Source organism: Gadus chalcogrammus, chromosome 7 (genome assembly GCF_026213295.1).
Source record: "Gadus chalcogrammus isolate NIFS_2021 chromosome 7, NIFS_Gcha_1.0, whole genome shotgun sequence".
NCBI lineage: Eukaryota > Metazoa > Chordata > Actinopteri > Gadiformes > Gadidae > Gadus > Gadus chalcogrammus.
This window is the reverse complement of record NC_079418.1, coordinates 26,947,497-26,962,754: the sequence shown is the minus strand read 5'-3', so window position 1 is coordinate 26,962,754 and position 15,258 is coordinate 26,947,497. Positions and strand designations below refer to the sequence as shown.

The following is a 15,258-nucleotide window of genomic DNA, read 5'->3' as shown; positions in this document are numbered from 1 at the left end:
TTCTCCCTCCAACACACGAGGGATTGCTTAGCCGTCTCGGGAACGCCCGCACCCCCCCATGTTATAGCATTACAAATGGAAGATTAGAAACGCAACACGGGCGAGTACACACACACACATACACCTTTAAAGTCATAAAGAAACAGATGCACACACACACTTCAGCAGCCTTTGTTTCAACAAGGAGCTGCATGCAAGACACAACATAAAGGAAGAAATTATTTTCAATTTAGCCCTACAATAAGCCTAATTTTTTATTGTGTTTTGCAAGAGGAAAGGTTCATAAGAAAGCAATTGAGATGTGCAAAATACCTGAGCAGGAGTGTAGCCTGGCAGATTGAGAGGCCAGGGTTCATAATGGGATTCAGGGTTGTCATTGAAATGGTTGATTAACATATCATTATTTGTTATTGTAATTAATTATTGTTTGTTGCTTTTGTTTCACTTAAGGATCCCTCATGGATGCCCCTCAATAGATTAACTATTAATGTAATGCTTGTTAAGACCCTATAAGCCAAAATGTATGGTGCATATATATTAAACATTGAACAGCCTTGCTGCCAATTATGATACATGTCTTATTTAAGCTAATTCATTATTATTCCAATCTAATTTAATTAGCAGCAGGCTTCCACCAGTTACAGACATAATTGGAAGGGAGGAGTCAGCCCCTCCCAAGGCCCTGCGGCAGCAAGAAAACTTCAAAATAGAAAAATAATTTGACGGGATTTAACTGGACTAAGAGTTGATCATTTCAAATGTATCCTCCAAGTTTCTTTCTTGATCCAGGGGACGATTATTGCATGTAGTCACTAGACGTCCCAATCACCACCTCTATCTATATCTATAATGTATATGCCTTGTGTAAATCTTTTATATATATATATATATATATATATATATATATATAAGTAAAAAGGGAGAGCTTACAAAACAGCCTACAGTTTTGGTGTTCCGCTCCCACCTGACTCCATGGTGGTGGGAGGTGGGGGTGTCTGGCCCACTGGGGAGGGACATGCTTGGAGAGCAGCCCCTCCCGACAGAACTTGTGAAGGGGGGGATCACGTCAGAAAGCCATTTCATGCAGGGCTCACGAATGGTGCACCCCCAGGGCTCTGGAGTTACGGTGTTATGTGGGTTTGTGAGTGTGTGCGTGTATGAAGTAACCCATAGGAATCCTGGTGTACCATGACACAGTTTGTTTGTGTGTAATTAGTTTTCACTGCTTGTGTGTCCTCTGTGTTTGTCTCTCTGGTGTGTGTGGGTTTGTGTGTCTATATTTATACATATATATACATATATGTATGTGTGTGTGTGTGTGTGTGTGTGTGTCTGTGTGTGCAGTCCCACCAGTCATCCTGGTCTACCCGGAGACCCAGGCCCAGGAACCTGGAGTGTCTGCCAGCCTCCGTTGCCATGCCGACGGCATCCCAAACCCAAAACTCATTTGGCTGAAGAATGGCTTGGATCTTCAGCTGCAATCCTCCAAACAGATCTCTCTCATAGGTGAGCCTTCCTCTGTGTGTGTGTGTGTGTGTGTGTGTGTGTGTGTGTGTGTGTGTGTGTGTGTGTGTGTGTGTGTGTGTGTGTGTGTGTGTTTGTGTGTGTGTGTGTGTGTGTGTGTGTGTGTGTGTGTGTGTGTGTGTGTGTGTGTCTGTGTGTCTGTGTGTCTGTGTGTCTGTGTGTGGTTATCCAAACTTGTTTATCAACCAGTTGCTATTGGCTCATCTTTCTATGTGTATATTGCTGGCTGCATAATATGTGTGTGTGTGTTTGTGTGTGTTTATGTTGATCTCGCTGGTGTTTATTATTCATTTTGTTGTGTTTACTCCATATCTCGAGTCTCGATTTCAAGTACCATCGCTTCGCCCTCAGAGATAAACAGCTTCCTGTTATGCGACGCCTCCCGTCACTGTGTCTAATGAAAAACCATGGAAACAACATTGTGTCGTCGAGGCGACAATACGTCGTTCATCATAAAGGGAAATGTAATCCTGTCAAGGTGGATTTAAATAAAACCGAAGCAGAAGAATGGAACTTGAATGGAACTTGGGGATTTAATTAATATGTGTGGATGTAAAAGTGAAAGTTAAACTCAACGAAAATGGCCCTCCTCCTTCTGAACGGGAGACAGTTGAGTTGTGAAGGATGGAACAAGTCTACTCATTTAGAACTGTGAAAATGACAGATTAAAATTCAAATATAAATCAAATGTATGGCTTTCATTCGCGCCTGCCTCAGTAGGGTCATTTTAAAAGGTATTTCTTCAATGTCAGTTGTAAAAGAGAGTAAGAGAGAGGGAGAAAAGGAAGCTCCTCTTTATGGCTTGGTTCTCATTAACCCAGAGTTTTATTGGCAGTGTTTGGACCATTACCTGTGTTAATAGTCTGTTGCCCAACCTCCTAAAGCACTCAAACAAAGAGGAGGTGTGGCAGGGTTCGCTAACGTATAAACAACAGCAGCGCCGCAGACTCCCGGGACACTGCTTCATCTGGATAATCTGGATACCTTGCTCATAGTTTCTGAATAGCAAGTGCATGCAGGACAGGCTGGTGTGTGTGTGTGTGTGTGTGTGTGTGTGTGTGTGTGTGTGTGTGTGTGTGTGTGTGTGTGTGTGTGTGTGTGTGTGTGTTTGTGTTTGTGTTTGTGTTTGTGTAGGGAGTGGTGTTTGTGTGAGCGTAGGTGGGAGCGGTTTATCTGTGGGGGGGGGGGGGGGGGCGGTGTAGGAGGGAGTGGTGTGTGTGTGGGGGGGGGGGGGTTGTACCAGGACACAAACAGACAAATTAGAAACATTTTCTTATGAATTGTTTATGGATATTATGTAAGGGATAATGTATAGAACGCCGGTCATTATCGGGAAAATAAGCCCCGACAGGGCGAACAGGACACCGACGCGCAGCGAAGGTGTCTTGCTTCGCCCTGAAGGGGCTTATTTGCGATAATGACCGGCGAAGTTCCATACATTATCCCGCTTATGACACGGCTACTTCCCAAAACGAAACAATTTATTTACAATGTATTTGTTACCAGCATTCATAGTGTTGATCAGCAGAGAAATAGTCCGCCAAAGACGTTGACGTCGCTTAGCAACCGAAGACGCTGGGGTTGACAAGTTACCGGACCACTTGCGGAGTGGTCCGGTGGTCCGGAATCCTTTGTTTTCCTTGACAGCGGTCAATTATACTTAGCAACGGTGAATTATCAAATATAGTTTTACCGCCGGAAGTTGTGAAGGGCCCATGCAAGTGAACGGTTGGACAAGGTGGAGGTTAGACAAGGCTGTGTTGAGTGGGGGGATGGAGTGCTTGCGAAGGCAAAATGCTGTGCATAGTACGCCCACTAAGTATTACTAAGTCTTTGGCATGTGCAATTAATTAGCAAGCAGATGTATTTTAATCTCATTAATTTACGCGCTCATGCTGTTGGAAGGAGCTTTGGTGTGGCTGTACTGGCGTGTGTGTATCCGTGTAAGGGTCTGTGTCAGAGAGTGTGTATCCCTGAATGTGTGTGTGTGTGTGTGTGTGTGTGTGTGTGTGTGTGTGTGTGTGTGTGTGTGTGTGTGGATTAAGGTCGAGAGACACAAAGGGGTGACATGAAAGATGCAGATAACAAGTAGAGATAGAAATTAAGAGAACCCCGGAGAGGCAGATAGGGAGGGAGGTAAAGGGGGAGAAAGGGGGAGAGGCAGATAGGGAGGGAGGTAGAGGGGGAGAGGCAGATAGGAAGGGAGGTAGAGGGGGCGAAAGGGGGAGAGGCAGATAGGAAGGGAGGGAAAGGGGGAGAAAGGGGGAGAGGCAGATAGGGAGGGAGGTAAAGGGGGAGAAAGGGGGAGAGGCAGATAGGGAGGCAGGTAGAGGGGGAGAAAGGGGGAGAGGCAGATAGGCAGGGAGGTAGAGGGGGGAAGGTGGAGGGGTAGATAGGGAGAGAGGTATTTAGGGAGAAAGGGGGAGAGGCAGATAGGCAGGGAGGTAGAGGGGGGATGGTGGAGGGGTAGATAGGGAGAGAGGTATTTAGGGAGAAAGGGGGAGAGGCAGATAGGGAGAGTGGTATTTAGGGAGAAAGAGGGAGGGACAGATAGAGAGAGAGGTATTTAGGGAGAAGGTAGGAGGGGCGGATAGAGAGGGAGACAGAGGGGAGAAAGGGGGAGGGGCAGAGAGGAAGGGAGGTAGAGGGGGAGAAAGGGGGAGGGTTAGATAGTGAGAGGTATTTTGGAGAGAGTGGGAGGGGCAGATGAGAAGACAGGTAGATGGGGAGAAAGGGGGAGGGGCAGATGGAAAAATAGTTATTTAGAGAGAAAGGGGGAGGGGTAGAGAGAGAGAGGTATTTTGGGAGAAAGTGGGAGAGGCAGATAGGGAGAGGAAGTGTGAGGAATGGAGATAGGGCTCTTTCCCTCTTGTTGAACAAACGGCACGAAAGCGCTGCATAGCGTCATTACACAACGTTAATTAACTAAATTAATGATTATTACTGCATTAACTAATATTAAATAATTATTAATTATTTTACCCTTATTATAAAGCAGTGGTGGTGGGGGGGGGGGTAATTGGAGGAACTCTTATACTAGGGCAGCTGTGTGTCTTCTGAACATTTGATCATTGAATCAGATTTACATTTTTATGAACATAAAAACGCAATCAGAATAAGAGTTCTTCGTCAGCTCAGATTTAGTAAGTGAAAGATACGCACTGTGAATTTAATTCATTTTCTCCAACCTTCTGACTACCTAGCCTGTATTGTTTAAGGTGCCAGTAGGTACTTCCAAAAGGGTGTCATCTACGACAGCATCAAGTAGCCAAGGGTCAAGGGATGAGGTTCCTTGATTGATTTATGAGTTGGATTTAAATATTTGGTCTGTAAATGTAAAGGTCATAGCTTACAAGTTTAGGTTCTTTGTCATTGAACGTGATTGTTGGTTGCCCTTTTTCCCCACGCCAATTAAATATTTGCAGTTCATGGAGCTGATTGCAGCTTACTGAAGCTCCTTGGTTATGTGAGGAGCCTGTCGCTTTCCATGGTGCTTGAGCCACTTTGGACACCATCTTCCTGCTATATCGGTTGATTATACTCTCCCACTTTAACTGCCATGTTGCCAACGTTAGTTTTAACTCCTGTAGTACACACGGCAAAAGGACATTCTTAATGCGACTTACTGTCTAACAGATAAATGTCTCTGACACGGCATATATTTTGACTATTGATGATGAATATTGTCAATAGTATGTGTTGGATAACCTGTAAACCTGCATCCCATTTATAAACGGTGATTCATGTTAAACAAAAGTTGAGCCATTCTGCAGCACATTATTCGCACAGTGGCTAGTGTGTGTTTGTGCGTGTGCTTGTGTGCCGATGTGTGTGTGCTTCTATGTGTGTTGGTGCATTTGTGTGTTTTTCATTGGTGAATGTGAGACATGCAAATATAAACAGCACAGAGTATGGCGACAGTAGCCGCCAATAAATCCAGCTCCATTATGCAGCCTTCCCAGCCAAAGCAACATTTTGTTTTTCTACATTAAGCATTTCAATTGGCAGAACACACCACAGGTTGCTGCTGCTGGATTACATTGTCTACCTACAAAGCATTTACAACCACCGTAAGCACGCGAGGCTATTGATTACTAATTCAATTTATGTATCTGTTCGTTGTTTCCCCGAAGGTCTTTGGATTTACGCACCTTGGGGTGCAGGCTTAGAACAGCTGTTATGACAGACAACCCCCCACCTCCCCCCCAGACCAAGCTCCACAAGCAGCTCTCAGTCTGCACGCAGGCCCCGTGAAGGCTCATTTAATGTGTGGCTGCCTCAGGGGCTTTCCATAATAATTGATCAGGACATAATTATGATTTATGTGTAATTCAATAGCTTGTCTTATTTAACGCAGCCATGCACCGAGGCTAAGTTTTCTTCTCAAACATACGACGTATTACACACATTCCCACCATGATGAAAGAGAATTTAGCAACCAGGCGCTGTTATCAGGAGCCAAGAGATATTTCACTAATGTGCTAAACTTTCATCAGCGGCATGCTACTGCTTGCACTTTTGGACGCGTCAGTCGATTCAAACGAGAAAAGCATGGGGGAAACGAGATGGGAGAAATGGAGAAAGAAAGACAAACATGTATTATGATTGGATTTGAAAGGATTACAACAGGATTTCAGTCTCATTTTGCATTCAGAATAGCCTCTTGCTATGCCACTCTGATACACATGGGTCAATTAGACCAATGTAGAGAGTAGAGAGAGAGAGAGAGAGAGAGAGAGAGAGAGAGAGAGAGAGAGAGAGAGAGAGAGAGAGAGAGAGAGAGAGAGAGAGCAAGGAGAAGAGAGAGCAGAGGGAAGGAGTGAGTTTGTGGGAACATAGAGAGAGAGATGGAGCAAACAAATTATACGGTTATGCAAGTATGGATTTCTTATAAATGGAAAGAAAAAAGTTTTGGATGTGATTACGGTAGGATACTGAGAAAGGTGAGGCTCGAAGACAATTCAAATGTCAACACAAACTGGTGCGACCACCAAAATGGTGGTGGGTTTACAAGAAAATAAAAAATATATATTTTTGTACTTTAGCCAAGAGCACTTTAATTTGAAGATCAAACATTCCCACCACTTGTAGATTGGTTTGTATTATGTGCCACCCTCTACAGGTAAACACATGCTTTTGAATGCATAGCCACTTCTAGACCCATTTGACAGGAGTGTTGTTGCAGGTCAATCACAGGTGTCCCTCATGGCACTACTTTGAGTCTGCTACTTTTTTTACCATTGCACGGTGAGTACACGTAACTAGTGAAAATAAAATAAAAGATGACGGTTGCTGGCGCTTTGCTTTGACGCACAAATGAAACAACTCCCAATGCAATGTATGGGTGTGTAACAAGGTCCATGGTGCTCACCACATTTAATACTTTCAGGGCTTAGCCTGGATCTCTGTAGGGCGTTCTTTTTAATGCAGCCACGTTTTGTCCGAAGAAAATATCTTCATAGGTAATATTTTGTACAAAATATATATAGTTAGTTAGTAGTTAGTAGTAGTAGTTTGCAATAAGCATTAGTATTGAATAGACGCAGATAACTTCACAACTGCAATCATTAAACATTTATTGACATGCTTCTGTACCAGACTAGAGAAAAAACGTTAATTATATTTTTGTTAACTTTAGTTTATCAGAATATACAATTTTCTTCGCTTGCAAACACACACATTCACACATGCAGACATGCACACACACGAAAACACGCATGGACATGCACACAATTATTTTTTCCGATACAGTTCATGCAGTTTAGTGCAATAACAAGCCCTGCTCTTTCTCGCTCTCTCTCTCCCGCTCCCTCGTTCGCTCACACAGAATGTGCCCGTGTCAAGGAGTGTGAAGTACATCTACTTTTTGAAAGACACCCAGAGGACCTAAAACGTTTTTGATCAATGATATCATATGATTTCTGAAGGCTTTAATGCATGATCAGAATGACAAATGTTTAGATCCAGCGTTTTTTTTCTGATAGCTTTTTTTGCAAAGAAAATACAAAATAACGTTGGTTCATGGATCGGGGGCCATTAATAAAACATTAGGGGCTGTAGCCTTGGACGCCCAGGCCCCGACACGATGCCGGGGTCTACACATGTTGGCCCTGCTATGACAGCTCTTGGATAAAGGGCCATGGTCAGTGTGTGTTATCTTCCCTAGGTTAGTGTATTGCCTGGGCATTGTACATAGAAGAAGCAGACTCTGAATAGTGTCAGGAGCCACACCTGTGTGTGCCTACCAATGACACCTCTGGGAAATGGATTGGCTAATATGATTATCTGGTCACCTGCTGAATTGAGTGTAAGTCAACAACCTCTTTCAGCTCATATTCAAACACCGATATTCAAACAAACATGTTTTCGGCCTGAGACTTCAAGACAGGAGGGGGAGTGTTATCCCCATGGTTGCGACCCACGACGACTTTGTATAACCGTCGTTGTGTAGGAGTGTTTTAATGCGCGATGTTGTTTATGCAATGGGCCACACATCCAGGGTCCGAGAAGCCTGTGCTCTCTCGGACATGACAGAAGGGTGGAACGTTCGCTAACTGGTTGGCGGACCCTGGCAAAAACATGACTCCTGTTTTCTCTAAATGACGGTGTTATTTGAATATAAGTGACAAAATGGCATGGTTATCTATCTTTCCAGGGGAGTTGGCAAATCTGCCCCAGAATAACAGGAAAGCTGAAAGGCAGGTAAAGGGATAGGGGGTTTCTCCCTTAAAGTCAGGAACACACTCCAAGATTAAACGGCCAAATCCAGATTTTCCCCTGACAACTGATATTTAATATTTTTCAGAGTCTGCACTCGTCGCTCTGGACTGTGACCACACGTTATCTCGTACTTTGCAGTGGTTTAGGATACACATCTGTAGCCTCCAAATTGAGCCTACAGCCAGTCGCAGCTGTTCTGATTCCAGGAGTCAATAGATTAAACATGTTTGATATTTATAATATCAAACATGTTGTTTTGTGCACAGAAACATGTGCACAGAAATACTCATACAACTCTTGTTGTTGCATGCTTATTTTGTCTTTGGTTGAAAAAGTTATCATTTAGCAAACGGTAATGATAGACTAACAGTTGATAATCTAGTATTTATACTACTTTGTCATGTTTTGAAATGCCTTATGAAGTCTTTGAAGTTGGGGGTGGGGCAAAACCCGGTAATGGGTTTTGGGATGAAGTGGTTAAATGTTTGATGGTCTGTTAGGATGTATATGTCTTTGAGTGTGTTCCCAGCCTAACAGGCTGTAGTTTCATATGACTTGATATCACCAAAAATGACTAGGCAAGCTTGTCATTTATTTTGTTGTATGGCGTTTGAGGCAAGACCTTAGTATAAAACCTCAATTTAAACTAGTTATAGCAATATCATGTTGTTGCTTTTATTTGCTTGGCTTATAAAAGTATTTGGCTTCCCATATTTTCCATTTCAAGTGCCTGACGATGCTTGTTTTAAAAAGCAATGCAGATAATTTCTTAAAGGCTGATTACGTCATCGGGTGTCTCCACCTGGGGAACAGTCTATAAGAGACTCAAGATTCAACCTCCTGAACATGAATGCATTAGAAACTCTATGAACACAGAACATTAGTGATGGAGCCGAATCGCTTTTTTTTCTTTCGTATGTTCCTCTCAGCCAATGGCAGTGAGCTGTACATCGGCAGCGTGCGCTACGAAGACACCGGCGCCTACACCTGCATCGCCAAGAACGAGGTGGGGGTGGACGAGGACATCTCCTCCCTGTTCGTGGAAGACTCGGCCAGGAAGACCTGTGAGTCCCAGGAACACAGCTCTGCATTGTGAAAACCACCATCCAATCATCACCGTGACACACAAACTCATTACATATACAAAGATACACAAGTTGGTAATGTGCTCAGTTTTAATTAAAGCTGTTTGTAGTGCCTCGTGACTCCACTATTAGTTGAGTAGTGAAGTGTTTTATTACAAATGATTATAGTTTGTCTTTAATATTTAGTATATTGACTAATGCAACAATCAATATTGAATTTTGAATGCAGATCTAGATATTCATATTGTCTCATATTCGCTACAGCTGTAAAAGAGGTCATGACCCTCCATCAGATGTTTCAAATCTATGTGTGTTGATATGTGGTTGTTTAACACTAATCCGGTGCTTTGTGTAAGAGGTTGAATTTTGATGGGTACTGACAAGTCATGAGAGAAGGTGCTGAATGTTTATCTTAAGAGGATCTGCTCTCTCAGTGAAATTTGATCTTGGGTCCTTTTTCACCAATATTATTCCTCTCTTTCTCTCTCTCACTGACTACCTGCCATTATCTCCGCCGCCTTTGTTCCCATTTCCATCATTCTGCTGCGAACTCTGCAGTGGCCAACATCCTCTGGAGAGAAGAAGGTAATATGCCACAACGTTTTGATTCACGTCTGAACAGGCTTGTTGTTGCTGCCATAGTGTCTGTCTCATGAAGTCTCATTGAAGTTGAAGCTATCCAGGGGTGTTGGAAATTAGCTTAGATGCATGCCTTTTGGTTTTGTTTTTTGTCCAAGCCTGTTCATCACCTTTTGAGTGTTCTCCGGAAACACTTCCAGTGTCATTGTGTAATGGCAGCACGTTTCTGTGATGCATTATGTCGCCTGAGTTTTTCATGTGCTGTAAAATAAATTAAGACGTTTTCTTAATTTGCTTGCATTTTCTCAAGTACATGTGTTTTCTTATGTTGCGGTGATTTGAGCTCTAGGGGGCCACCGTGAATATTATATATTTGGTACGGTATATCGGGCATGCACGCAACAGATCCACGTGTCTTAATTAAAAGGAATTCTGAAGTGTGACGATTTTTTTTTTGTTTTGTGCCATATGTGATGCTTTTCATTGTTGTAGTGCGGAGACAGGATATGAGTCTGCTCAACTGTGTCCCTTGCATTATGGACATGTGACAGCTGTAACAGACCTGCTCGCAACATGGTTCCCTCCCGCCACACTCTCGGTTCTAGCTAACAAATCGGCAGCTGTTGTTTAGACATCCAGGAAAGACATCTGACAGCTGTTGTTATTCATCAGAAGAGCTTGTTTTTTGTTGTTGTATGCAGTCCTGGCCTTTTCTGAAGAACTGACAACAGCGTAAACTGTCTGTTCATGCTAAAATGTTAGCGGCTGACGTGCTAACTTAACAGCAGACTGCTTGATGAAATGTTGAGGACCTATGACAGGTACCAGCTGTCCCTTAAGATACACAACAAGCCTGTAGTCAAGAGCAGCATTCTGTGTTAGGACACCATCTTTTTGGTTCCTATTCAGTTCTTTCTGATAAATAGTAAAAATACTGAGATAAGGATAAAGCCTTGAAAATCAGGCACATAGCCAACATTCTTACGCAGAAAAATACCTCTCCAATGGAATTAGGTGCGGTTTGGAGGAGTTTCTTGGCCAATTATCCTCTTGTTATTATAATTATTCGTTGTTAGTTTGACCGCAGAGCCATTGACCACTGACCCGGAGCTTGGAGCTGTTTTTCTGTTCTCTTAGTCCTATCTCACAGTCTTTATTCCTGTCTTTGCTGTGGTTTTCCTCAGGGCTGAGTGTGGGGAACATGTTCTACGTGTTCTCTGACGAGGGAGTCACCGTTCTTCAGCCTGGCGAGTGTGAGATCCGCAGGCACATGAAATGCACAGAGAGGATCGTGGCTACCCATGTGAGTAATGAGACCAGCCTGACTGACGGCCCGTATATCTGTCCATAAGTATCCCCATCAGCACGGTCCTTAATGTTTGGCCTCATGACGATTCAGATTACATTTATTGTCTTTGTGCAGAGTACAAGTACAGAGACAACAAAATGTAAATGGAGATCTAAATAGAAGTGCAAAAAAGCAATTACGGCGTAGTTTATATATGAAGAGTCTGTTTTGCATCCAATGAAAGCATGGCCTACGCCAGTGACAGAGCTCCCGAGCTTTCGAAGAGACCCTCTCATCAGTAATATATGACCAACTGCAGCTACCTCAAGGCCATATTGTGCCAAATTGTGTGTTTAATTCACCTCGGAATGTCCGGGTAAAGCCCCTCACCCCAATCGCAAAGACGTATCAAGGCATTTAAACACACGAGAAAGCAGTGACGTGAGACACCCCTAGAAATTCTATCATAACGGTGTTAGCTATACGAAAGACAGATGGAACAAAGAGAGTTATTTATTTCATAACTGCACATGCACAGCGAAAGCGATCCTTTTCACGTCATTTGATTAACACAAACTATGTTTCATATGAAAGCTGAAACTCCCCTGACTGCAACAGTCCAAACCATGACTAAACTGTGACCAAACTGTGTTTAGTCACAGGAACACACTTTCCTTGTAGGTTGTTCAACCAAAGATTAGGTCTTACCCTTGTTGTGTTTGTCATCAAGGTTGTGTTTGATCGCACAAAACAATCATAAACGGATAATCCAGTGTCTGGGCACGGTTTTGCAAATAAATATGATGTTTACAATCAATGTATAGTAGCTAAAGGAGGGTTTTAGAGGAAATAGTTTAATTGTCTTTAATCAGAACACATTTTTTTCATCACCACCTGATGGCCATATGGTGCAGATGTGATTGTTTGGCTTGGTGTCATTCAATTATATTCACCCTGACCTTTTAATAGAGGTCAGTGTCAAGTGTCAATATTTGTACATTGGGTTGTCAATGTATCTACCTTTTTCAGTACTTTCCGAAAATGGCAGCACATTTTAACTTGGGTGCGGTGGTACTGATAACGTGAACATTTAGGTTCACGGTTATACAGGTATTGTTGCATGAAATGTTCATACCATTTCCACTCTAGTCACAGGAGGGCTCCAGCACTTCACTTACTACAACAGCATTGCCTATTTTCGAAATCTATCGGCAGAAATATCCATTAAATGGAGTATATATTGGAGACCCTAAGGTTTTTAATCTACGTGAGAACATACTTTGCTGTGTGGAATGGGATTTAGCTGTTTCAGGCATCTTGTTTGGCTGAGAGATTTAAGTTGTTCAGGATCGCATAATTGTATTAGAGGTCGATACAAATTTCATAAGCTACGTGACTTGCCACCACCACTGTAAACTGAATTATTCTAGTGAGGTGTGTGTGTGTGTGTGTGTGTGTGTGTGTGTGTGTGTGTGTGTGTGTGTGTGTGTGTGTGTGTGTGTGTGTGTGTGTGTGTGTGTGTGTGTGTGTGTGTGTGTGTGTGTGTGTGTGTGTGTTTAATATGATGCCTATTGCTGTATGTGTGTGGAACTTTAAGGTTAAGGAGACTGGTATGGTGGTATAAGGCTGCTATTAAGCAGATGTTAAAGATCAGGGCATGAACCAAACCTGCTTTTGTAAACATAAAAACAACCAGCTACCATTAGCACTATTGTTACTTTAACTGCTACCTTTACTACTGCTACTTCCACTGCTATTGTGATTATGATTAGTTATAATCATTCACATTCAAAGGAACAGTGATTAACAGTCTGTGGCCTTGACTGTGATCTCTCTCTCTCTCTCTCTCTCTCTCTCTCTCTCTCTCTCTCTCTCTCTCTCTCTCTCTCTCTCTCTCTCTCTCTCTCTCTCTCTGCGGCCCCCCTCAGGAGGAGATGTGCCCTAAAGGGGAGGGGGTTGCGCCCCAGCGCTGTGCCTGGTCATCAGCAGTCAACGTGAGGGAGAAGTACATCTACGTCAGCCAGCCCCTGCAGAGCCGCCTGCTGGTGGTGGACACCCAGGCTCAGAAGGTGGTGCAGGTGGGTCGCTGGGTTTGGTTTTTTAAAGACACAAACTCACTTTCTAAATCCAATGGACGGGATATGATCCTGGATGTAAAATACTGTAAAAAAGAAATACGGTGTCAGAGGGAAGGGAAGGGAGAATCTTATTTGATAAGAAATTTGTCACTGGCCATTCAGCTTCTTTTTTTTTATTATAACCCTAACCCTAATATACACTTTTTTGCTTTATATTTATATGCATTCAAATGCTATTTCACAAGGATATCCAAAAGATAAAAAAAAAAAAAATCTTTTTTAATACTACTTTAGAAATACTACTTTATTAATTTAAGGAACATTGCTCATATCCGTATAAAGCATGCTGGCAGCTATGATTGCTATCGCTATGACCCCATGCATGGGGTTCATGATTGCGTCCAGACAAATGGGGTATCACAGTATTAGCCCGGGAAGTCCACGCTTACACGCACACACGGCTTTCAAGACGGCGACTTAACTCGCTGGTAAATTATAGCCGAAGCAATAATGTTGCCCACAGAGGAGTGAATGAACGCATCAGGCTATGGTAAGCTGAAGCAGCGACTTGCATGATATTAGGTTTAGCGCTGGTATACTTGTGGTCTGATTCTAGTGTTTTGTTATTATTACGCTCTCAAATTGTTTCCAGTTAACAACTGAACGCCGTTGCTCAAAAGACCGCATGCAAGGCAAGGATAAATAACAAGCGGCGGTACTTGAAACACCAGCATCGTGCCTGGGGGAGGGGGGGGGGGGCAGATGGACGGTACTGCAGTGCCATTCATCATGCCGGTATAAAGGCTGTTTAAAGGCCCAGCCCTCTCCCAAGGGACCCCCTCCTTCATGGTCACCCACAGTTATGGGATAGGGGGGCAAGGCCTGAGTCAAGGAGAGGAGGGTTTGGGGGGCTGGGGGAAAAGATAATGGAGTGGAGGTAGCGCAGGAGGCACTTGAGCTGTTCTGTCATTGTGGTGTCGTTGTCATGGCAACTGTAGACGTCACTGGTTCCTCAAACCCAAAGTGTTGAAGTATCCATGAGCAAGATAACGGACTCCTATCTGCATCCAGAAGCTGCCTCTTGCCTTGCTGTGCGTGTGCACGTGTATGCGTGTGTGATTGAAGTACAATTTGATATCAATAATCAATAATACAAAATGCTTTGAGTCATATTGCTTGGAAAAGTATTATAACTATCCTACAATGGGGAAGAACATTTATACTTTAACATTGAGAAAGAAAATAAATTCTACAATCAGTCAGTAATTTGATCCTTAATGATTAGTTAAATATAAAAACTACTGTCTCAGACACACGAATTAAATGGTTACTTATAATATTAAATTGTATGCTATTTATTTTCTTCTCCATACATTATAGTTTTGTATGTCATGTTGTGTTGTCCCCTCATCAATCACTATTACCTAGTGATAACTAGTTGTTAGTTATAGTAGCCATTGGTAGTAATTATCAATGTCGTGCCACGTGCCAAACTGTTCCCAACAGCAGCATGAGGCTAGATCTGATATTTATTTGTATTAATTTCCTTTTTGTTCATCCTCCCTTCCGTATTATCTCAAGCACTAATGTGTGTAGATGGATGGCCAGCTGCAGGGGAGCAGTGAGCAATAGTGGTGTTGAAAGGCTACTGTTCACCCTGACATGTACACACACTCTCTGTAGCAAAAGTTCAGTTCCCGACCTTTGACTGCCCAGGCTCCATCTTGTCTTCTCCTTCCTTCCTGTCGCTCTTAGTACTGATCACATCAAACAGAAATGCCACGCAAAAAAACCTTGAAAGGCCATGAAACAAACAAAGAGAGACGTGAAAGACATGGAGTGCCTTCTCCTACTCCCGTTATTCTCTCTCTCTCTCTCTCGCTCGCTTTTCCTCTCTCTGGCTTTCGCTACTTTTCATAAATCAACCTTTTCCCATTAAATGTTTCATTGTTTTGACAGATTTCCCTGCATTATGAACTGATGT

The 15,258-nt window shown here is 43.0% G+C and overlaps 1 protein-coding gene across 1 annotated transcript in view; it reads left to right on the top strand.

The window, feature by feature from the left end:
• Nucleotides 1-15,258, top strand: part of LOC130386083 (follistatin-related protein 4-like) — a 198,109-nt gene that overhangs the window by 177,386 nt on the left and 5,465 nt on the right. Inside the window, exons 10-14 of the mRNA XM_056594865.1 lie at nucleotides 1,345-1,506; nucleotides 9,174-9,308; nucleotides 9,888-9,914; nucleotides 11,093-11,211; nucleotides 13,125-13,274. Coding sequence (XP_056450840.1) covers nucleotides 1,345-1,506; nucleotides 9,174-9,308; nucleotides 9,888-9,914; nucleotides 11,093-11,211; nucleotides 13,125-13,274 — 593 coding nt within the window. The remainder of the gene's footprint in view (nucleotides 1-1,344; nucleotides 1,507-9,173; nucleotides 9,309-9,887; nucleotides 9,915-11,092; nucleotides 11,212-13,124; nucleotides 13,275-15,258) is intronic.